Below are 24,326 nucleotides of genomic sequence, written 5' to 3'. Positions count from 1 at the left end.
TGATGAAAATATCTCCTTCGTTCCTACAGACGGCACCAATTGATGTTCTGAAGTCCGGTCAATGGTAGGCTCAAGGTGTATTTTGGTAAGTTTAGTCTGGTTTGTCTTTTCTTATTTCTTTCATTCCTTTTCTCTTTTATCCTTTAGTAATGTGTAATCGTCGTCCTGCATTTATACCCTCACAGTCATGCTGGCTATATGTATAGACGTATTGCCTCCTTTCTAATCATTAGACAACCATTTAATTTCATCCGGCGTAATATAAACACGATCTCGAATGTTACAGGGTCTGCTGCCCCACGGATCTAGCAAGTTAATCGAGTTGAATCTCTCACATATAGACTCGAGTCCTGTTCGATCCGTCCAAACGAGTCCTAGACTTATATGTAAGACATATTTAATTATTGGATCTTAATAAAATTGAGGTCTAAGTTTTCCGGACGGATTCAGCCATGTTTAGGGGGTTCGGAATCTGGTTATCATCACCTGATCTTTCTTTTTTGAGTGAATAATAAAAAAAATTATTGATGATTTATATATTTTATAGTCATTTTCTTATGATTTTTAATTCTTTAATACGTAAACAGATTTTCTTAATTTTTTATTATTAAAAATATTAATATAATATCACATTTGAGACATATATAATCATTTAATAATTTTTATTTTCCAATAGAATTAGCCTTATTTTTCTTTTGTATTTTCCTCAAATTATAGGTTTATTTTTTAAAATAATAGTTTATGTTGATTTTTTCCATGCGTATATATATTATTAAAAAGTGAGAATTTATTAAATAATTCAATAATAGAGCAATAGAAATGGAGAGTATATTGTGAAAGGTTAAAATTTATTATTTTAAATTTAAATATACTAATTACATATGCAAAATAACTAAATTATAAAATAAATCAAAATAAAAAAAATATTTTTTTATCGGATGAATAAAAAATTTCATTTTATAAAATTTAAATACATGTGCATGAGTTAAGTAATTTAAAAATAGTTCTAAATATTTAATAAACTACATTTATTGAATAATAATTCATTTTAAATTAAAAAAAGGCTAAAAATGGAAAATTGAACAATTTTTTCATATTAATTAAATTTTTAAAAAATCGTTCGGACAATTTGCCTATAATCCCGAAGTTAAGTACGTGGCAAAATCCAGTCTTCCATATTTTGAAACTCCAGAAAATTTAGCAACACTTATAAAAAAAAAAGAATAATCTTTCCATTTCCAATTTTCCATCGATAATAAAGACGCCCTCATGTTTGACAATGCAAGGACGAATCCGCTTTGGCTTCTTGACCTTCCATTGCCGCCCCCACCTCTCTCTCTCTCTCTCAGTCTCTCTCTATTACTCAACTCAACTCAACTCAACTCACAACTGTGTTCGTGCTCGTGGGTTTGTCTTGTTTTGCTTTTCTTTTTCATGTTATCTGCATGTAATTGTAGTCCATTTTGGAGCTAATTGATGAGTCTCTAGATGGGTTCTCTGGAGACTGCGCTTCCATTGAAGAGGGAGAGTCTTCTTCGCTCTTCTTCAGCTGGTAGAACCGAGAGATATCCCTTTTCTCAGAGACCCAGATCGAGATTTTCCCGCTTCTTGCTGTTCAGGAAGCTAGATTACCTGCAATGGATTTGCACGGTGGCTGTATTTCTCTTCGTTGTGATTTCTTTTCAGATGTTTTTGCCTGGTTCTGTGATTGAGAAATCACAGGATTCGTGGAAAGAGTTGGACATGGTATCTGGGGATTTGCTGTCTTTGAAGGAGACGGGGACTTTGGATTTTGGAGAAGACATCAAATTCGAGCCTTCAAAGCTTATAGAGAAATTTGAAAAGGAAGCTAGAGATGTCAATAATCTGTCATTTAATTTCAGTGTAACACAACGTCGTTTCGGGTATAAGAAGCCCCAGCTCGCTCTGGTCAGTATTTAGTACTTGTTTTGCTGTTGCCATTATTGAATTTTGTTCTTGTTTGCTTTGTTGAGTGGCTTTATATGTCTGTTTTGTTTTGTGGTTTATGTATGATTTAAAAAAAAAAAAAAATCATACATTTCACATTGTTTCCGCGGTTGGTTTCTTTCCCTTAGTTTCTTCTCCTTCATCTTTTAAATCCTTTTTTTTTTTTCAAATGCAGGTCTTCGCCGATCTGTTAGTGGATCCACAGCAGCTGCTGATGGTGACTGTTGCAACAGCATTGCAGGAGATTGGTTATATAACCCAGGTTGTCAAATTGATTTGCATTATCTTTGCTACCTAACTGTTATTTCATGCATTCTGTGAAGAGGAAAAATGGATTGTTTGAATGGAACACGTGAAAAGTTTGCTTTAAATCAGATCAATCCCCTCTCAAATGTGGTATATGGATATGGTCAATGCTCATTTTTGGGAATTTTTGTGGTCATGAATTGGAATATAATTAATTATCACTTTTGGTAGTATGAAACTATTGTTGCAGGATTTTATGAGTTACATAGATTGAGAGAAGAAAAGCATATATGAATTGAGATATGGTGAATTGAGTGCTTGAGAAAAATGTCATTCTTGAATTGCATATGTATTTAAATCTAGTTTCTTTTTTGTTTGAACATAAGATATCTTAGCTTAAAATTTTTTCACATACACATGGTTGATGGGCATAGGGTATTTCTCACTTTGGTCAGGCAAATTGACTATATGAGTAGCACTACTTTTTGCTGGCAAAGCACATTTGCTTTCATTCTTACAGAAATTAAGTGGCGAAATTTGGGAATTTTATGATAACGTAACTGATAGCGGTTGTTGAAGCCGTCAAAAATAAACCTGTTAAACAATTAACAATTAACTTGTAGATAGTGGCAATAGGGTCGAACCATAGGGATTTGACACTACGGATTTTCCTAATAATGACTTGGACAAGTAAATAACAAACAAATAAAAGAGGGGGGTTTTGTTTTGATGATTAAAACTAAATAGCAAGAGAAAGCAATAATTTAAATAGATGAGAATTTCAATAGGAGAAGAATTCTAGTTGAAGCATGGATCTATTTCAGTTTGTTTTGAATTGATCATTGATCTTTTTGATACTCTTATTTATTTCAATAAGTTAGTTTAGGACGTGGAAGACGCTTCTCACAATCCAAATTCCTCCTTAGTTTTAGTTTGATTAGGAAACGTTCGCTAATCAAACTCTAGTTAACAAGTTGCCAAGGAACGTCCTTGGGGCTTTTAGCATCGAACAACTGTTAACTGCATTAGGACTTAGAGAAACCCAACTCTAACCTTGACAACCGTGTGGTCAAGTTTAGATTATGCAACTGATTATACTTGTGATTAAATAACCTAAGCAATTACGGACCTAAATTATTCAAACAATATATCACTCAAGCAATTAAAAGCAACGGGCCTTAATTGATTTTAAAAGCAAAGCAATAATTATAGAAAGATCAAGTTGCATAAATATTGAAAATAAACAAGAGTTTAATAATGGAGTATTAAATCTCCCAATTCATCATAAATCTGAAATTTCCAACTTTAACTAGAAAGGAGAGTGTTTAGCCACTCAATGTGGACAAATTTACAAAAAAGAATAGAGGAAAAGAAGAAGAAGAAGTCTGCCGAATTTTTGCAGAGTTGCCGATGCTGAGGGATGCCCTGGTGGTCTAGATGCTGTCCTCTTTATAGGTGGAGAGTCCAAATTCAATTAGGGTTAGGAGATCCCAATTTTGACTTGGTCTTTGTGGTCTTTAATTCCTCTTTTGTCTTTGAATTTTATTGTGGATGAAATTCCTTTGGTGAAAGATATTCCTGTGGCTCTTGGGACTGGTCTGGTGGTGTTTGAAATGGATTTGGACTTCTTTGCTTTTGAATTTCAGTTTTCTGCACTTTTTCCGCTTCTGCTGTCTCTCTGCGTCAATGTGATTTGGGCGAGTGATTTGGGCGAGTGATTTGGGCAGATCACTTGCCCAAATCGTTTCTGTGTGTTGCCTCCAGATTTCTGCCTTAGCTTTCTGCTTCTGATTTCTGCGGGTGATTTGGCCAAATCACTTTGACCCAATCACTTTTCCAGATTTTTCTGCACTTTTTTTCAAACTTTCCATTTTCTTCTTTTTCTACAAAAACATAACAAAAACATAAATTAAGCTAGAAAAATGTGTAATTAATCAGTGATAAATATAATAAAAATGTGGCTAAATTATGCTTGATCAGTAACCTTAACCTATCTTGAAATCAAATTTAAATTAATTTATTTGGCAGGTTTTTTCAATTGAAGATGGTCCTGCGCATGAAATATGGAAGAGCATAGGAGTCCCGGTCACCATTTTCCAGAGCAAGCACAGGATGGAGATTGCGGTTGATTGGCTGATGTATGAAGAGTCTCACTCTCAGTAATATATTGAATTTCTCAACTAGTATTATCATTAATGTTTCATATAAATCATTAAAGAGAAACTGTTTGAGAATTTCTAAGTTGTCATTGTCTCATAGGGATCTTCATAAAGAAAATGTTTGAGAATTTCTTGTACAGGAATGCAGTGTTTACTTAACTTTGAAACTGTTACATAATGTCATGGTTACAACGAATAACATTCTGTGGCTTTCTCAACAACATAGGGCAAGATCACCACTTTCTTTGAATTCCCTGATTCTTATTATTGTTCTAAATTTGAACTGTTGTGAGAGTTGTTGCTTTGCCTGGGCAAAACCTTTCTTGTAGCCTTTTTTAGTGACTGGATCATCAAAATAACTCAGTTTTGAGGCTTTTGGATAAGGGATTGCAGATTGCTGAACTAGTATGGGGATGGGTTTTGAGTTGTCTAATTTAATGCTTTAGCAAATTTGAGGTGTGACAATCAAGTTGATTATGTGTCCATTTGGGGTAGCTTGTCATTTATTTCTCAAATTATTTCCACTAGTGTGTCTCAATTGACTTAAAAGGCTTTTTTCAGTCACATCTGATTGTGATGCTTTATTTTTGCAGGTATGATGGTATACTTGTGAGCTCATTGGAAACCAAGGTTGTTTTGTCATGGTGAGATATATAATCATTGTGTTCTTTTTTTGTCTAAATTTTTCTCTAATCCAAATACTTTGCCCTAATCCCTTTTTCTGCTGCCTCTGTTGTAAAAATTTATTATAGAGGTCTCCTTGGATGAAAATTTGGATTTCCCTTCTACATCTTCATTTTTGAAGTTTTTTTTTTTTGTTAATCCAATATTATTGTCTTTCCTTAATTGTGTGGGACAAAAAAAATGTCTTGTGCCCCTCCCACCTAAAACTTTAACAACATATGAGGATGAAAATATGAGGGATGTTATTTAATGTTACATATTATGGGTGGAGGATATTTGTTCACTTTATTTTATTTGTATACATATGAAAATTGAAAGTATTGTAATTGAGTTGATCTTTGAACGATCTTACTTGTCCAAGTCTATTAACTAGAATGATTTCACTTTTTACAGTTTTATGCAGGAACCTTTCAAGTCCTTACCTCTTATATGGACCATTCATGAAAAAGCACTTGCTGTTCGTTCAAGAAAATACACTGAAAATGGGCAAATTGAGCTTGCGAATGACTGGAAAAGAGTTTTTAACCGTGCTACTGTAGTCGTCTTCCCAAATCATGTTCTGCCGGTAATGAAAATTACAAAGTTTCTCATCATGTGGATTACTTAAATTTCTGTGGTCTTAATTTCTATGATTGTTTCTTTTCAATCAGCAAAGGTTGCCCGAGTGCTGATTGAATGCCACTCTAATATAAGGCTCACTTTTTATTAAATGCTTCTATATTTAAGAAAGTGCAACCCAGCATTTTGTTTGTATGACTGTGCTTAGTTTATACTTTTAGCAATAGCATTTGCGCTGAAGTTTATCTATGGTGGTTTGATTTCTAAAATACAGATGATGTACTCTTCATTTGATGCTGGAAATTATTATGTTATTCCGGGTTCTCCTGCTCAAGCATGGGAAGCAGATGCTTTGGTGGCATTATACAAAGATAATGTGCGTGTGAAAATGGGTTATGGGCCTGATGATATTATCATTACAATTGTAGGAAGTCAGTTTCTGTACAGGGGTTTGTGGCTGGAGCATGCACTCATTTTGCAGGCTCTGTTACCGCTTTTTTCCAAGTTCCCTTTTGATGATAATTCAATTTCTCGTCTCAAAATCATTGTTTTAAGCGGGAATTCAACCAGTAATTACACTATGGCTGTTGAGGTATGATTTATTAGTAGCTGCTGATTTTAGTCAACTCTTTCTGAAAACAGATACTGAATTTCTATGATATTCTTTTTCCCTCAGGCAATTGCTGTTAACTTACATTATCCAAGAGGTGCTGTGAAGCACATAGCTATTGATGAGGATGAAGGCAGCGTGCTAAGTGCATCTGATATTGTGGTATATGGGTCCTTCCACGAGGAGCAATCTTTTCCTGAAATTTTGATAAAAGCCATGTGCATTGGGAAACCCATCGTAGCACCAGATCTCCACATGATCAGGAAATACGTATGTTTCCTATGGCTGATTTCTATGTATTTTCCTTTTTTTTTGCTTTTGCTTTTGTTGTTGTTGTTTTGTGTCTGTTAAACAATCTACTGACTGTAATTAGCTATAACAATTAGGTTGATGACAGGGTGAATGGCTTTCTTTTCCCTAGGGAGAAAATCAGGGTTCTAACACATATTATCTTGCAATTGATTTTAAATGGAAAGTTATCACCCGTAGCTCGCAACATTGCTTCAGTAGGAAAAGGTACCGCTAGAAACCTGATGGTTGCAGAAACTGTTGAAGGCTATGCTTCTCTGCTTGAAAAAATTATCAGGCTCCCTTCAGAAGTTGCTCTTCCTGAAGCTTTTGTGGAAATTCCATCCAAATTGAAAGAAGAATGGCGCTGGCATCTATTTGGAGCATTTTCAAAATCGGCATATGAAGAGAGAACTTTGAGAATTTCCAGATCCTTAGACAAGATTGAGGAGCAGTGGAACCGTACACAAAGAGAGAGCTCTCGTTCTATCACTTCTATTGATGAATCATTCTTGTATGACATCTGGAAAGAAGAGAAAGACAATGAGATCCTTAATGCAAGAAAGAGAAGAGAGGAAGAAGAGGTAAGAAGTTGTTGTCGAGCATTGATATGCCTCAGACAGAACTAATGTTCTTGTGCTCTTTTACTTTGCTACATCCTTTGAGAAATTCGACATCCTTTGGAATATTGTGCAGCTAAAAGATCGAAGTGATCAACCTCATGGTACATGGGAGGAAGCATATCGAGGTGCCAAAAGGGCTGATAGATCTAGAAATGATTTGCATGAAAGGGATGAAGGTGAACTTGAGAGGACAGGTCAGCCATTGTGCATTTATGAACCATACTTTGGGGAAGGGACCTGGTCTTTTCTTCACCATAGTTCACTGTATCGTGGAGTGGGGTTGGTGAGTTTTATTCCTTTTTATCTTCATTCTGACCAGTTGTCCCAATTACTTTTATCTTGGGAGATGTATGCTGGACAATTCACTTGCCATTTAGTTAATGTGTCAACAATTATCCTTTATGTAGGATGCAATTTTGTTTATTTTCTTCTTGCATTTAGGGAAATACATTCTTATGCAATTCTAACTCAAACTATATCTTCTGTTCTGACAATGTACCTTTAGCTATATGATGTTCATATATACTTAATATGGTTGCAGTCTTCAAAGGGTAGAAGACCTAGGGCAGATGACGTCGATGCACCTTCTCGTCTACCACTTCTTAATAATCCTTACTATAGGGACGCCCTTGGTGAATATGGAGCTTTTTTTGCAATTGCAAATCGAATTGACCGAGTTCACAAGAATGCTTGGATAGGGTTTCAATCTTGGAGGGCAACTGCAAGGAAGGTACTGTTGTTACTCTTTATATGTTTTGTGTCTATCTTGTGTTCCATTTGTTTCTCCCTGTCCTTGTTTACCATGAAGCTTTATTTCATTTTGAAACCATCTGTGTTCTATGTTTTGGGTCCTTTGGGTTGAGCTTGTCAGAACAATCTGTCATATTTTCTACATTGAATATATCTGCAGCTCCTAAACAATTTCAGCAAGTTTTGAGACAATGAAGCTTTTAGAGTCATCTGCATGGATCTGCTGTTGCAAGCAACGCAACATTTTTTTTTGTTGTATAGGTTCCTAGTTACTGATTCCTTTTACCATTATCTTTATATGAGCGAGAAGTTCTGAAGTGGATATGGACTGTTTATGTGTTATGTGATACATACTGTTTCTTGCCTTTCACATTTCTGTTTTTAATTGTTGGGTTCAAGCAGGCTTCTTTATCTCGGACTGCTGAATTGGCATTATTAGATGCTATTCAAACACAAAGGCATGGGGATGCACTCTACTTTTGGGTTCGCATGGACATGGATCCAAGAAACCAGTTGCAACAAGATTTTTGGTCGTTTTGCAATGCTATTAATGCTGGCAATTGCAAGTAAGACCTCTGCAGTCTGCTGCATATTATGTTATGCATATCCAACAAAATGTGCTCAAATTGTCCTCTTTCTTTTTTCTTATTTAGAGTTTGGGCTGATTACTCCTAATGACTGAATGAAGGTCTGCATTTTCTGAGGCATTCAGAAGGATGTATGGTGTTGAGCAAGATTTGGATTATTTACCACCAATGCCTGATGATGGGGATACATGGTCTGTCATGCTGAGTTGGGCTTTGCCAACAAGGTCCTTCCTAGAGTTTGTAATGTTCTCAAGGTGTGAAACTTATTGTTAACTTGCCCAGGATTTAAAGTTTGTCCTCTCCTTTGAGGGTTTTGTCAAAATTTTAAGCTTGAACTTTGGTGAATGCAGAATGTTTGTAGATGCATTGGATGCACAAATGTATGATGAGCACCATCAGAGCGGGCATTGTTATCTGAGTTTATCAAAGGTAACTTGATTTGTCTCTAGTCTTCTGTCTTTGTTGGAATTTGTTTGTGTTCTTACCAGTAGTAAGCGTATCTATGGTAGCAGTATACATATTTTTACGTTTTGGACTTGCAGGATAAGCAGTGCTACTCACGAGTCCTCGAGCTGCTCATAAATGTCTGGGCATACCACAGTGCAAGGCAGATGGTGTATGTGAACCCTGAGACTGGTTTGATGCAAGAGCAGCACAAAATAAAGAGCAGGAGAGGCAAAATGTGGGTCAAATGGTTCTCATACACCACACTAAAGAGCATGGACGAAGACTTGGCTGAAGAGGCAGATTCTGACCAACCAAAGAGAAGATGGTTATGGCCTAATACAGGAGAAGTTGTCTGGCAAGGTGTGTTTGAGAAAGAGAGGAGTCTCCGGAATCAGCAGAAGGAGAAGAGGAGGCAACAAAGCAAAGACAAACTAAACAGGATGAGGAGAAAACATCGTCAGAAGGTAATAGGGAAATATGTAAAGCCCCCACCAGAAGACATAGAAAATTCAAACTCAACAATGTTAATGTGAAGGTTTTTGTAGAATTAAATTGGTTTTTTTGGGGTACAGCTGCCTTGGAATTGATAGGGTTAATCTGATATTTATCTTTTCATTGTTAATTTTTCCCTCATCATTCTTATTTTGTAAGCTGAGGGGCTTGTCTGTAACTAACAGACTATATTTATTCCTGTCATCTTGTATACTCCCTTACTTTGGAGGACCCTTTACAAAAGGAAGCACTTCGGATATCATTACTCGTCGGCAGAGATCGTGAATCCTTGAAGCTCTTAGGACCTTCTGATTTATACTCGAACTGGGGATTTTGTATGGAGACAGAGTCTGCAGAGTGCTTCGAGCCTTGGGCTTGTCTGCGGAGGAGCTGCCCAATTATCTAAAGTCTCAATGGGCATATTTCGATTTCATGTTTTAAAACGAGAGTTTAGCAGCGGAGTGAGCCAGTGGTGACTTGAGAATTCTTTACTCAATTTTTTATTTAATCAAATATTTGTTTTATTTATGATTTATAAATGCTTTTTTTTTTCGTATAATAATCTTGTTAATGTTAATCCTCCCAAATTTGATGACTCACAAAAATAAAGATGGAACGCTTTTTTTTTTCTTAATGGAAAACTTAAAATATAATATTTGTTTTTTAAAGTATACTTTCCTATTCTAATTTCTAATAATCTCTCCAAAAAAAAAATTAAAATTATTTTTTATTTCTCTTAATTAATTTCTCTTTAGTTTTCTCCTGTAATTAAGATAAAAAAAAGGCTGTTTTGTTTATCAGTTATGTTAGAATATAAAACTTCATTTTTTTAAAAACAATGAAAAATTAGAGAGGTTGGAGTAATGCATTACTTAATTAGAAAAGATTAATTTTTCCAGAGCAAAGTTTATAATACCGAGTTATAGACTCTCATTGTTTTTTTTGAAATTCTTAGCAAATGTACTCAAAATATATATATTTTTTAAAAATAATTATTATGAGATATAATTTTAATAATCAAAATTTTAAAAATTTAAATTACATTTCAACGCAATATATTATTGTGCATGTATATAGACGCAGGCTTTCAATAAAACCACTTTACTGTTTATTTCAAGATAATTATAATCACATTAAAATCTATTTAATGCTGGTTGCCAGGTGATTGCAGATGACTCTGGATGGATTGTTTCTGTCGGAGGGTAATCTGCTCTAGTTTTTGCATGTGCCTTTTGTTTATAACATTATTATCAACGTTGGCTTCTTGTTGATTTAGTTTTTGTACGTCTATTTACTATTCGTCTTCTTCTCTGAATGAGTTTTATGTGTTGCTTTACTTTGTTTGGCGGAAATAGTGGCGATGCAGACAGTGATCAGGTGCTTCCCAGACCGTTCAAAATAGGATTGTTTTTTTGGGTCATGGTTTGTACTTCTGGGGTTCTAGACTGAACTTGTACTGTTGGGTTGTAGTTTGAGTTAGCTTTTTAGATTTCTTTTTTCTTTTTTATTGGGCTTTTAATGCTACCTCTGTTACACAGCCAAAAAAAAAAGAAATACAAAAATGCTCTTGATCTACGTCCAACACGTGGCAACGAAATACGGTTCTTACGTGGCAGGAAAAATCCAGATCCCTCGTGTTTGGTTTGGGAGACGCGCGAAACATCTCGAAACGAAGATTTTTTTAGGCAGTCATATATCTACTCCTTAGCACCACCTATAAAATGCGATATCTTCAAACGCTGTTTCATCTCAGAAAAATCCGTTTGATAAGATACTGCACTGATCCTGTAAGCGAAGAAGACAATTTGAGTAGCGGCTTTTTTCGGGTTTGTGGACTGAATTCGCTCCGATATCAGAGTCATCTGGACTGCGGAACCGTTTGGCTGGATTTTCTATTACAAATTTTCTTTTGTGCCATTTCTCGCCAGATTTAACCGTAAGTTGGTATATATTTTGTTCTTAATCTATGACTTCTGTCTTCATTTTCTGTGCATTTGTGTTTATATTTTCCTTTACTTTGTTGCTGAAAGGAGCTGCAGTTTTTGGATTTTTTTTTTTAATGTGCTAGACTCTATGTTTATGAAGTTAATAGATACTGCGAGTGTTGGAGAGGTCAATAAAAGAAAGGATTTAGAGGCATAACTGATTAGCTTTCTGTTTTATGTGCTTAATTTTTTGAGAATGGGAGTTGATAACAACATATTTCTTATATAATTTTAAATGTACAGCAAAGGTTTATATCTTTTAATCAATCAATGGTAAATATGAATATGATATGTTGAAATTTACTGAAGTCCAGTCAGTTTCATCAGATCTATTAAGAGATTTCTTAATTTTGCTTTAGGGCCTTCACTGTCTGATTGGAAGTTATTCTTGGAAATCTGGTGATGATACCTTCCTTTTTGGGTTTTTGAAATTTCAGAGGGCGTATTGGGTAATGATAGATATAACTTGGGATCGACAAAGATAAGCAGATGAAATCATGTTTAGTATTTGGTGCGCCATGGTTTGTCATTCTGTAAACTGATATCCAATTGTCGAAACTTTCAAAAATTTCAACTCTTAAATATGTATTAAAAGTTGGTGGTGTAATTATTAATATGTTTATGTTTGACGCTCGACTTTTAGTGGTTTCCTATTTAGTTGTCTAGTTTTCCTCATGCTAGTTCTTGGCAATACTTCTCCCTCAAATGCAGCTGTGGATGATTTCGTACTAACACGCACTTTTTTTTTTCTCCTCAGTTTTATTAATCTCTACCTTTGGTGGTTTTCTGGCCTTTACATTCGATCAACTCGTAAAGAACTACCAAAGTGTTATTTTGGTATTAAGATTTTCTGAAGATGATGCCTGTTAACAGATACATGGATTCACACCCCCCGCAGCAGGGGAACCAAATGCATTTCAATCAGAACTATTATCCAAGCTTTGAGGCTGTTCCACCTGTTGCAAACGTTGATCCATCCAAGCCTGTGGTCATCAATCATCCTTGGCCTTACCCTAACAATTTTGGTTATTCTGTTCCGTGCTACCCCTATTTCCGCGAGGGTAACTTCCCTGGTTATTATAGTTATGGACCTTGTCTTCATTTTGCATCACCACAGTTCCATTGTTGTGGCTATCATCCTCCATATACTGATGCTGTCCCTGTACATTATGCCCCTCCACCGCATTATTTAAGAGAGCTACCTAGGTACGAATTTGACAAGCCCAGAGATAATGATTATCACTGTTGTGGGTGCCGCAACCACACACACGACCAGAGAAATGGTGGAAGTGTGAGGATTGAAGAGCAGGATCCCAATGTTGAAAATAATAGGGATGGCTTTTTAGTTCCATTTCCATTGAAAAATCATCCATATCCAGTTTTTTGGATTCCGCCCGAGTATTTGAAGAATGAAGAGCATAGAAAGTCTTTGGAAGCGGATGCGGCTAAGGAGGAGAAATCTGAGATGGCTTCTGTAGATAAGAAGCCTCCTCAGATTCTAAAGTTCTCTGAACAAGATCCTGGAGTGTGGAGTAGCTGGTTTCCACTTGACAAAAGAAGTCTTCAATCTTTTATGCCAAGTGAAAATGGGAGTACTGCAGATCAGAAGAATGAGGACATCATGAGGCAATTTCCATTTCCCATTATCTGGATGCCTTTTCACAACAGACAGGGTGAGGCTGAGAAGAAAGATGTGGAGATGCACACCGCTCCAATGTCTGTGGAAGAGCCAGCTTCCAGTGGCCAGTTACACCTAGTGAGATGCCCCAATAATGATGATAGCATTAATAAATCTCAAGTGACTAATAAGAATTCTGGCAGCCAGGTGGGTTTGGAGTTGAAGGAAAAAAGTTCAAAACAAAGAAGCATTCCTGTGAAACAAGTAGAAGAACCTAAGAAGAAGGACAACTCTGAAGATGTTGAGCAGAGAGGAAGAGATGTTTCTTTGAAAAATGAAGGAGATAATGTTATGGGAAAAGCTACTGGATCTAGGACAAAAAGGCAGTCATCGTCCCCTCCAAAAACATCAAAGTTACCTCCTGTTTGTCTAAGAGTTGATCCCTTACCTCGGAAGAAGAATGGTAACACAACCTCAACGTCTCCCAGTCCTCCTGGTTTCAAAAGACAATCAAAAGAGACAGCAACGGACACTCCCACGGCTCCCATTTCACTGGACTCCAAATCAAAGAATTCTCAGTACTTGCAAGCTCAGGAAAGCACTTCAAGCAGCAGGATGGAAGCAGAAGGGAAGAAAAACGAGGTCAAAGTTATAAATGTTCTGCAAAGTAAGACCAGTGAAGACAAAGATGAAGAACAGAGGAATGCCTATCAAACGCAACAGTTCCCAGTTATTTCTTCGGTTGATTCTGAAAAGGAGGCCTTCAGTAGGCTAACTGTAGAGAAGATGGGAAAACATGATGAGAACTGCGTAATGAAAGAGGATAAAGGATTAAGAGATGCAGACAAGCTGGCAACTGCGAAAGCAAATGATAAGGGGAAATCAAAAGAAGATAAAAAAGAACTATTAGAAGAAGAAGCTGCTGTGCGTATCCAGTCTGCTTATCGTGGGTTTGAAGTCAGAAAATGGGAACCGCTGAAGAAACTGAAGCAAATTGAAGAAGTCCGTGAGCAGGTGGCTGAGGTTAGGAATAAGATTTGTGGTTTAGAGTCCTCTCCTGATCTTCAGAAAGATGAGAGGCAGAGGGCAGTGATTGGAGAAATGGTAATGAGCCTTCTCCTAAAATTGGACACTATCCAGGTATGGTTACTATCAATTTCGGTTCACATTAGACAAAAACACCATATGTCATGTGTAGTAATCATTTGTGTCTGAAAGGAAAAGAAAAGGGTCATGCTAAAAGATTACAAGAATTTTTTAATCAATTTTGTTCCATTTGTGTTTTTGATGGAAGCATTAAGTAACATTTAATGACATTTTGACTTATTTAAATTGGCACAGTGCACGTGAACAAGGTGGCTCATCCTAGCATATATATGCCATATAAATTTACACAGTGCAGGTTCATTGAATACATTTGTTATTAATTTTAACTGCATAAACATTATGTATAACTATTTTTATAACGCTTTGACATGGTGCTTATGGCTTTGGCACTACGATTCTGCTTTTGAAATTGTGTGATTTCTTTTTTCTTTCAAGTGCAGGAAGTTTCTGATTCTTGTTTTTTTTTCCCTCTTCTTTTTCTGCTTTAAATGTCCCAACAGGGCTTGCACCCAAGTCTCAGAGATGTTAGGAAATCTTTGGCAAGGGAGCTTGTAGAACTGCAAGAAAAGCTTGATTTACTTGCTAAAGCTAAATCTTCTGAAAATCGTTCCATTGGTCTTAACAACATCACAGGCATTGATGGAGAACAAAATGGGGATGTAGCAGAACATCCAAATAATGATGTTTGTCAAATGATGGATGTAGGGTCTGACACCCAGGGTACGGAAGCTTCAAAACCTCCCCTTGTCTTCTCAGAGGCGCAGAAGAAACCTGAAAGTGATCTTTTACCAGGATTTACGAAGCTAGAATATCATTCAGAAGAACCAGAGGATAATGGTGATGGAGAGTTCCAGTTTGGGAAGGCGCTAATGGCTGAAAATGATGCGTCTTCTGAGACTGAGCAAACGTTCCAACTGCAGTCAGAGAAGAGTGGTTCTAAGGAGAAGGCAGGAGTTCAAATTGAAAACATATGGTGTGACCGAATTAATGAGGAAAAATCTGAACCATTTGAGGTGAATGAATCAAAACATATTGATAATAGTCCCCACGAGAGCAGAACAGAAGAAGTGGCAGAAGAAATTGCTGACAAGGAATCTGCTCCTTCTGCTGAGGAACAAAGTCAAACAAATATGATAGGTGTGAGACAGAACAAAAAGGGGGAATCAAATGTATCTAGTGATTTGACTTCTTCAGTTGCGGTAATTGATGAGATGAACTTGCTGGAAGAAATTCCAGAAATGAATTTACTGAAAGAATTGCCTATAGGAGTAGTTGATGATGCAGAACCTGAGAAACACGCACAAGCTGAAATTCAGGATAACGAAGTCTCAGCTGATGAAGATGTGGAGTGTGAAGCTTTCATTAATGCCTTAGAGCTGCAGCCACAGGAACTACACGAGGGTGGGCAATCGACAATTGATGCATCTTCATTGGATGGTGGGGTCCAAAGTATACCTGGAGCAGAACAGCAGCCAACGGAACTGGTCAGTGAAGGACCAAGAGAGACCGAGGCAACTTCACCAGATAAGGAAGTTCTAATTCAACGCGAGTTGAGGCTGGCAGCGGTTGATGAAAAACAATCTGTTGCTGAACCAAATGGCTGGCCTGAGGTTGCTAGTGAGAAGGAAGATGGTTGCCCCACAATTGCTGAAGGAGATGCCCAAAAAACACAAGTATTGTTGTTCAACAAGGACAATAAGCAGATGGAGGAATCTCTCCCAGAGGAAATGCAAAGAGTCCCCACGTTACTGCAGGCAGAGAATTTATCTAAGGCGGAAGATGCGCAAATTGGAGAAGATCAGGATAATGTAGCCCAGCTGACAGCAAGGGATAGAAATGAAAAAATCATACAAGAAGAGGAAGATCTCCGTGTGGTGGAGATGGTGAGTGGCTCTGACAAAGTGGCTAATCAGCATAACGGGCTGGAAACTTCTGATAGAGAACTTGTAGTCGAGGTACAAGTCGATCCAATTAAGCATGACGAGGAGAAGGGAGATTTGTTACCTGCATCCTCTGCTGTCAAGGGGCAAGAGATAGAGGTGGAAAGTGATAGAAAGCTGGTTGAAGAGAATGAAAAAATGAGGGAAATGGTGGAGAAATTAATGGAAGCAGGGAAAGAACAATTGACAGTCATATCCAACCTGACTGGTAGAGTAAAAGATTTAGAGAAAAAACTGTTGAGGAAGAAAAGGAATGCAAGGCGGTGTAGAACAACAGTATCTCCACCTTCCCGCGGCATGCCATCAAGCAAATCACCAAAGAAGAGAGCTGCCGGTCTGGTAATGTAAAGCATATTGATTTTTCAGCTGTCTGAGAGTTATGTTCGTGTGACATAAAGTTGCGTTTCATGTATCTGGTGCAGTTCTTTTTAATGTAATATATATTTGCCATTTTGTTTTTGAACTCGAGATGTATTTGTGTCCTTAAATATGTTGTGATGTATTTCCACTAAACATACTGATGGGAATAAAACGTGAATAGAAATTGAGATGGGCTTCTCACTTGTGCTCGTTATAAATACTGACGGGAGAATAGTGTTCCCTTTGTTGTGTATGGTGAAACATGTTTTGGGTTTAGTTACGAAATAACTATCTAACCACTATGGAAGTCAATTTTTATGGCTCTTAAATAATGGAGCAAATTAAAACAGCTAGATTTTGTTAAATTCAATTTATGTGCTCGTTGGAAATAATGAATACATTTAAAAAAAAAAAAATTTCATAAAATCACATCCAGATATGGTCAGAAGTCAGGAGGTTGTCTTTACCTAACTATAAAATTTCTTAGCTTAAAATTCGAGTATTTGGTTTAATTTATAATTTAATTTATTTATTTAGAAAAGGAATTTATATAAAATAAATTAGGGTGAAGACATTTTTTTGAACACTTACAAATTAGCTTGATGTTTAGTTAAGTACTAAAAAATTGTTGCTATTAAATTTAGTAAAATATTTAAATAATTTATTATTTAAAAGAAATGAGTTAGTATTATTTATTATTCAAAAATAAATTAATATCTTTTAATTATTTTAATAATAAATGCATTTTATTAAACATGTTAAATTTTTATTAATTCATAATTTTTTAAATATAGAAAATTTTAAATTTTAAATTTTAAATACTTGCAAGTTTAAATTAGTTTATAAGTTCTCCTGTGGGATTGCCAAGCCTTAACCTCTATCCAGGGAAAGAAAGAAAGAGAGAATTTTTTTTTTTTTCTCTATTTTATCTGAACTTGCCTGCAACTATCCTAATTTCTATCAGGAAAATTACACCCGTTATTTTCTCTTTTTTTGTGTGTTAAAGGAACCCTTTTTTTAAGAAAAAAAAAAGATACCGTTGAATGTCGTCATAAATAATTAAATATGAGTCGGTCATTTAGTTTAAAATCAACGGGCTTTCTACTGCCAGGGGCCCAATAGGTCGGTGTTAAAATTTTGAAATTATGGTGAGCCTTTTTGTTCATCTAGCGGTTGAGAATGGCTCGAATGCATCATAAATTCTGCCGACTGCCGTAGCAGTTATCTCCCGTGCCATCTGCAGTGGTCTCATACGCAGCTGAGCACTAAACTGTAAACAGCGAAGTTCCCAACTTCAACCCCAAACTAAGGTTATTTCCGTCATTCCATCACCATAGTTTCAAGTTTCAAAAGTCACTTCCCTATTCTTCCCTTTCCCTCTCTTGCTCCTCCGGTGCCATGTCTCGCCGTAAGTTTCCTTTTCTTGGTTTTAGTCGGAACCGTTAGTCAATCTTTCTTCTTTCTTGATCATATCCGAACCGTCCATTTCCTAGCAAAATCAAGAAAGAAACAAAGAAAGACATGGAGACGAAGATTCTAGAGATCAACTTGATCTCTGCCCAAGGTCTGAAGCCGCCATCTGCTAACCTACGCCGCTTGCAAACGTATGCCTTGGTTTGGGTCGATTCCTCCACCAAGCTCCGAACCCGACTTGACCGAGTCGGAGGAGAGAATCCTACTTGGAACGACAAGTTCCTCTTCAAAGTCACCACTGAATTCCTTTCTAGTGAGACCTCTGGTGTTTCATTTGAAATCTATGCCGTTGGTTGCCTCCGTGACTCAATCCTCGGCACCGTCCGTTTCCTTATCAGCAACCTCCCAGTCTTTTCCCCCAACGAAGAAATGATCAAAACGCCTTCCTTCATTGCTCTACAGATTCGTCGTCCGTCTGGAAGGTTCCAAGGGGTGCTCAATATCGGTGTTATCATCAATGACAGCTCTGATTTCGCAACCCTAAATGGAGTACCGGCTATTGATTATCGTGATCTTATGGGAGAGAGTATTAATCGCCGACGGCGTCGCGATTCAAAGAAGTCTATTTCAATGGAAGAGGATGCGCACGGCGAAAATTCTTGTGGAGATTCGGGAGATTTATCTGATGGTGATGATTCCACGACTTCTTCATCTTCAGCAGCATCAACGGCGTTGAAGGACTGGAACGGAGTTATAGATTTGGTGGGAACGAATAATTTGAGGTCATCATCGGACAACGAAGGGCTGTTTTGTGGGTTGCTGTTCCAGAGGAGGCTTCCTCTGTGCTTGTGCAAACAGAATCTTCAGGTCTACGGTGGATCACAAAAAGAGAATTGATGACGGTCTAGATTGATTTCCAAAGGGATGACTAATTCTTTTCAATTTTTGATCGTAACGGTTGATTCTTTTCAATTTTTGATCGTAACGGTTGTTTGAATTGTACTTCTCGAAAGACCGTAAGATCAGTATTTTGCGATTTGACCATGATGGAATTTTCCTGATTAACGGTGGAGATCATCTCTCTGTCCTCCTATTTTGTGGTTGTGCATGATTTTTATCTTTTTCAGCCGTTAATCTATTCGCAGTTCATACGGGGCAGCGAGTGGGTTGTAATTTTCTATCTAAGTGAGCGTAGGTAGCCATTTATGTGCTTCAGCTAAACCGAGCTCATAAGGATAGAAGCTATCTTGGGCTTGGGTTGGCTAAGTGACAATGAGATGCAAATTAGGCAGTGGGCTATAATGCTTTCTGTCTCGATTGATCCATTTTGTTTGCGAATTTGTGTAAAAAAATGGGTTTACCTCGGATAGAAGCTGTAGCGTACATAGGCTGAAGCATGAAAATGGCTCGAGTGCTTCTCTTGTATACCCCTTTTCCAATACATGCACGAAACAGTAAAAAAGCGGAGGTGTCAATTGCAAGTAGTAGGTGAAAGGTCGAAGACAGAGTAAAATGCAGAGTTGTACTGGTAGAAATGGCACAGATGATAAAGCAGAAAAAGTGCTGCTCTTTTTTTCTTAAAAAATTATTTTTTAATTTTAAAATATAACATAATTAATAAATTTATATTTTTTATTAAATAATTAATTTTAAAAGAAAATAAATATAATTTTAAAAATATTTTTATTAATAATAAAATAAAAAAATATTATTTAGTATTTATAATATGAAAAGATTTACTATTTAATATCTTAATTTTAAAAAATATATTAAAATATTTTTAATATTTTAAAAAATTTACTAATTAATTTTTCTATTAATTTTATCATTAAATATTTTATTATTTAATTTTTATAATTTTAAAAAATTATTAGATAGTCTTTAAATTATTAAAAAATTTATTAATTAGTTTCTATATTAGGGGTATTTTAAATTTTTTATAATATTTAATTACTAAAATTAATGAAAAACTAATTAGTGGACTTTTAAAATGTTTGAGACATTTTAATTAATTTTTTAAATGGCGAGCATTAATGCACAGCGAAAAGCATCAGAAAAGTAATTTTTATTGAGTTTTAACATTTTATTTTTAATAATTTAAATTTTATATATTTTGATTTTTATTATTTTTACTGAATTTGAATATTAAATTTATTAAAATTTTTATTTGTTTATGGAGACTGAGTTTGGGATTTTCTTTCTTGAATTTTGATTAAATTAATTTTCAAAAACTAAAGTTTTGAATTCAAAAAATAGAAGAATAAATATGTTAATTATGTAATATTTTAAAGATCAACATGTATTTTTTTCAATTTTTTGAGATAAATACCTATAAATTTATAGAAATTAAATTTCAGGTACTAAAGTGTTGGTTTTAGAAATGGTAATTCGATCATTTTTTTTGTCACTAACGGTATTTTTGTACGGAGACACTTCGAGACACCTTTAATTTTGACGAAATTAAATTTTAGAGACGAAAGTATTAGATTCTAAAAATAGAGAGATAAATCTGTTAATTATGCTATATTTCAAAGACCAAAAAATAATTTTTTTAAACAAATGTAAAGTATATTATATTTAACCAAAGTTTATATGATTATATATGAGGGTTATATAAAAAATAATTAAAAATCAGCTCAAATCAAAATCAAAGAAGTAATTAAAAAAACAAACAACTCAAACCAATCAAATTAGAAAATAAATGGATGGATTGAACACCGACTTCATTAAGTAATCTATTCGTCGAGCACCACCACCACAGTCTCGACGATTTTAAAACACTTAAACAACAAACGAAAAAAATAACCATACACGAAACAAAAAAAGAAAAAGAAAATAAGGCCAAAGCAGAGCAACTCAACATGCAATAACTGGAGTAGACTTTTAAAACATAGCAAAAGCATCAATCATCCAAGCAGCACTTCAAAGAAAAGAACATTGCATATGAGAGCAAAGATGGCCGGACGTAGCGGTGTGGTTTCAAGATTACAATGTCATCGGAAGCATACTCTCATCGAAATTAAATGAAAACCCTCAAAACAAATGAGGTTCAACAAATATATCCTTACTAGGAAAAACTAAAACTTGCAAGACAAATAAAAGCATAGAAAATAAAACTAAGCTACCCACAACCAGTAAGAAAAACGAGCGGCAAAAGACCAAAAATAAAACATGCAACTACAAATCTCTCCCCTACTCAAAAATAGAGAAAAAGAAAATAACACCGAGGTGCAAACACAAATGAAGGTGAAGATCCTTGATAAACGCAGGCCCAAATCGTTCACTGACCCCTTCCTCTCTGCTCGCCTTTTGCCTCTCTTTTCTCCCTTTCTCTCAGCCTTTTCTCTTTTCTTCCCTTTTTCCTTTCTCCCTTTGATAGTTGAAAAGGTGTTGTGCTGGGGTATATGGCCGTAACTGTGGCCTGTGGTGTGTGGCACTTAGTAAGACTTTATTCGATGAAAATAAGTGAATTCCTCAATTTTCTAAGTAAGTTTTTTATCGGAAAATAAAGTTCATTAACTAAACATTGAGATTACAAGGTCCAAATACATAAAGAGATTTATCCGATACCAGTTAGACCCAAGCCCAAAACAAACTGAAGCCTCAGGAGTGAGCGGGTATTGGCTCCGGAAATCCTTTGCACCAGTCCTAGGAGATACAGCCTCAAGAGGACAGCGGAGCTCTCCTACTAGCCTGAAAACCGAGGACTTGGAGATGAAGGGAGGACCACTGGTGAGCATAGATCTAAGAGCTCTTTCTCGAAGAATCATGCATAGAAACAAACAATAATAAATTCAGATAAATGCCGATAACTAGGGAACAACTTGAGAATTCAAGGATAACCAACGACCTCAAAGAAGCAAATCCGGAAGAAGTTGGCAAATTTATTGACTTCTCAATCTTTTTTAGCCATCAACGGACGAGAGGCTTGCTTCTCGGTGTTAGGAATATCCCTAAGATGACCAACTTAGATCAAATCCCTTGAATCATCCCATGACAGAGCAAAGCAAAATACAGTGGAGCACAAACAGCGAAAACAGCCTCGGATCCTTAAAACTCCCTACTTAAGTTTTCATTGCTCAAAATTAAAATACATTTAAAACCAGCATCAATTTATTATTGTGTCTCTTAATCTCACTCCAAAATAAAAAATTAAGATCAATAAATTTAATAAATATAAATATTTTTAAAACTTTATTCGAATTTTTTAATACCTTAAAAAACCTGTTATTTTTGTAAAATTAACTAAGAATAACAAGGAAATTTTCATTCAATAGTTTAGATCTTCTGATAAATTTTGAATCTAAGTTAGCTTAATGTTTTAGTTTTAAATAATTTATACTATTGATAACAGAACCAAATTCATCTCTTTTCCTTTTTTTTTTTTTTATCTGTAAGAAAATCATTAAAATAAATTCACCCGTCAGCCTAACATCAGTAGGAGTTGATGGGATTTTGTAAAAATCTCTTTGCACGACAAGGATTTTGCAGTGTGGCAAATCAGTGATCTCCAACTTAGCAACTGGCAACTATCTAACTTTTTTGATTTGGTGGGGTTTCAAGTTTCAACGACCAACAATGCAACCAACCACTGCCAATCAATCATTATAAATCCACACCTCTCAAGCTTCATATTCATATATAAAAGAGAAACTCAAAGATCTTCATTTAGCGATTGGCATCGCCGATAGATTACCAGAGTCTTTGGTAAGGAGTTATGAGCAGTTGACATATATTTCTGCAAAAACTTCCTCATTGTATAAAACCCATTTGCAGCGCAGGGCCCAAGAGTTTCCAATGATTCTCTGTGAGATCTCCAACTTCAATCGAACCATGTCTCTCGTCTGGTCTCTTTCTTTGGTTACTGCTAGCTCCACTAACTTGCATATGATTGTGCCTTTTTCTTTTATCTTGTTCTAGGTGTCCATTTGCCGAGGCCACACTCTATACCCCACTCTCAACTCAAAAAGCGGGCCAATTACCATCCAACAATTGCTAACCCTTTTTTCAAGGGAAATTTAGCGATATTCAAAATATAATAATTATAATAATATAAAAAAAATTATTTAAATTGGATAAAGTGATAAACTTACAAGAAATCCTATACTACATGTAGATTTGAGCCATACCCATACTGGATCATTTTTTCCTTTCTTTGACCTTATAATAAAAAAAAACTTATTTTAAATAATTTATATCTAAAATAAATTGTAAGACTTTCATGTCATATAAATTGTGATTTTTGACTTTGTTCCACCTATTCTGTACTGTTATTTTCTTAATTCATCTAATTGTTTTATTAAAAAAAAATAAAAATTAAAATGGTAGGAGTAGAAGCCCTAAACATCCCTTTCAATGTTGGGTTACAGCCTCCATCTGTTTGTGTCCATGACTTCATGTTTGAAATGGCATTTGGTGAGCTTTCCTTAATAAAATGTGGGCATAAAAGGACAAAAATTAAAGGATTTTTAAAAAAACCCATGATGAAAAAGAATGAAAGAAAGCATAGGAAATAAACTATTACAAGATCCGCACAAGGTGGCTTGCCTGGAAAGAGCTGCTGCTGTGGTGTTGCCACTAACCCCTTTTCAGTTTTTTTTTTCCCTGTGCATAAAAATTGTTCTCAAATGCAAACAGTCTCGTAGTTTGATAGCCACAAAAATCAAGTTTGATTTTGGATGTTTCGGTGGAGCCTCTCTTTCTTCTTCAATATAATATAATCTGCTTTATAAATAGATTTTAAATGTTATCAGACATAGTAAAAGAAAAAAGGAAAGAAAACTGTGTCCAAATGTTGAGGTCAATATATGCATGCTGTGCTCCTCCTCCAATGTGCTTTTGTTTGGCCGTTGATGTATCTGCCAGCCTCCATTTTTAACTTTTTGTTCTCCACATTATTCTAGGCATCTTCCCTAAAGTCATTAGCAATCCATTTTGCTTGTATTATGCCTTGGAATGTAATTACAAGTATTCCATTATGTATGTACTGCTTGTACTTAATATTCTCAGCTATGTGATAAGCCTGTCCTGTTCTATATCTTCCATTCCCTTTCTTGTTTTATCTTCTAGAGCTTTCTTCTGAAGCTTTTTTTTTTTATATTTGATCAAGTTATAATAGACAAGTCGAGGGGATTAGGTTAGTTAGGGAAAGGCCGTGGAGAAGTGGTTCTGCCTCCAGCAGAGGAAATTGAAAAAGAAGAGTCAGGCCCAGGGCCTTTTCTTTCCTCAGTTGAAAAGGTCATAATGAGGCAACAAAAGAAAAAGATTGCCCCATGTGGAATGGTATGGTATCCACTAAACTTTAACCACCCCTGGCTGTCAAAGTATATACCAAAACCCAAACCCAAGAAATACAAGAAAAATGAACTTCAGAAGCTGCAACAATAAATAATAATAAAATAAACTCAAACAACTCACAACAATTACATTTATGATCACCAGATTTTTGATATTCGAATTTATATTGAATTCTAAAAAACGATAAGAGGCTT

The 24,326-nt window shown here is 35.6% G+C and overlaps 3 protein-coding genes across 5 annotated transcripts; all 3 read left to right on the top strand.

Moving 5' to 3' along the window:
- The first annotated feature begins 1,243 nt into the window (after window positions 1-1,243).
- Window positions 1,244-9,963, top strand: LOC110614988. 2 transcript variants are annotated; one of them, XM_021756699.2, is made up of 14 exons: window positions 1,244-1,929; window positions 2,144-2,230; window positions 4,243-4,352; window positions 4,967-5,017; window positions 5,451-5,622; window positions 5,890-6,207; window positions 6,292-6,495; window positions 6,612-7,097; window positions 7,210-7,419; window positions 7,678-7,866; window positions 8,289-8,452; window positions 8,575-8,727; window positions 8,824-8,902; window positions 9,016-9,963. In XM_021756699.2, exons 1-14 carry the CDS (start codon window positions 1,489-1,491, stop codon window positions 9,451-9,453), a joined length of 3,102 nt encoding a protein of 1,033 aa, XP_021612391.1. In that variant the 5' UTR covers window positions 1,244-1,488; the 3' UTR covers window positions 9,454-9,963. The 2 variants fall into 2 exon arrangements, with proteins under 2 accessions (XP_021612391.1, XP_021612383.1); XM_021756691.2 differs by having other exon boundaries at window positions 4,243-4,373.
- A 1,175-nt stretch (window positions 9,964-11,138) lies between these two features.
- Window positions 11,139-16,618, top strand: LOC110614974 (BAG family molecular chaperone regulator 6). Of its 2 annotated transcripts, none has more exons than XM_021756679.2 (3): window positions 11,139-11,356; window positions 12,155-14,155; window positions 14,623-16,618. In XM_021756679.2, the coding sequence occupies exons 2-3, from the start codon at window positions 12,254-12,256 to the stop codon at window positions 16,408-16,410; spliced, it is 3,690 nt and encodes a 1,229-aa protein (XP_021612371.1). In that variant the 5' UTR covers window positions 11,139-11,356; window positions 12,155-12,253; the 3' UTR covers window positions 16,411-16,618. The 2 variants fall into 2 exon arrangements, with proteins under 2 accessions (XP_021612371.1, XP_021612364.1); XM_021756672.2 differs by having other exon boundaries at window positions 11,140-11,348.
- Window positions 16,619-17,550: 932 nt separating this feature from the next.
- LOC110619047 lies at window positions 17,551-18,928 on the top strand. Its single transcript, XM_021762307.2, has one exon. It carries the CDS (start codon window positions 17,944-17,946, stop codon window positions 18,730-18,732), a length of 789 nt encoding a protein of 262 aa, XP_021617999.1. The 5' UTR covers window positions 17,551-17,943; the 3' UTR covers window positions 18,733-18,928.
- Window positions 18,929-24,326: the final 5,398 nt, after the last annotated feature.

The sequence above is a fragment of the Manihot esculenta genome, chromosome 1 (assembly GCF_001659605.2).
Source record: "Manihot esculenta cultivar AM560-2 chromosome 1, M.esculenta_v8, whole genome shotgun sequence".
Taxonomy (NCBI): Eukaryota; Viridiplantae; Streptophyta; class Magnoliopsida; order Malpighiales; family Euphorbiaceae; genus Manihot; species Manihot esculenta.
This window is presented reverse-complemented; position numbering and strand designations above follow the sequence as displayed.

Bases quoted from the DNA above. Each gene is read 5' to 3' on its own strand.
- LOC110619047 (XM_021762307.2), top strand. From the start codon at position 17,944: ATGGAGACGAAGATTCTAGAGATCAACTTGATCTCTGCCCAAGGTCTG.
- LOC110614988 (XM_021756691.2), top strand. From the start codon at position 1,489: ATGGGTTCTCTGGAGACTGCGCTTCCATTGAAGAGGGAGAGTCTTCTT. The intron at 6,208-6,291 runs GTATGATTTATT...TTTTTCCCTCAG, and splicing joins ATTACACTATGGCTGTTGAG to GCAATTGCTGTTAACTTACA. The intron at 6,496-6,611 runs GTATGTTTCCTA...TATAACAATTAG, and splicing joins TCCACATGATCAGGAAATAC to GTTGATGACAGGGTGAATGG.
- LOC110614974 (XM_021756679.2), top strand. From the start codon at position 12,254: ATGATGCCTGTTAACAGATACATGGATTCACACCCCCCGCAGCAGGGG. The intron at 14,156-14,622 runs GTATGGTTACTA...ATGTCCCAACAG, and splicing joins TAAAATTGGACACTATCCAG to GGCTTGCACCCAAGTCTCAG.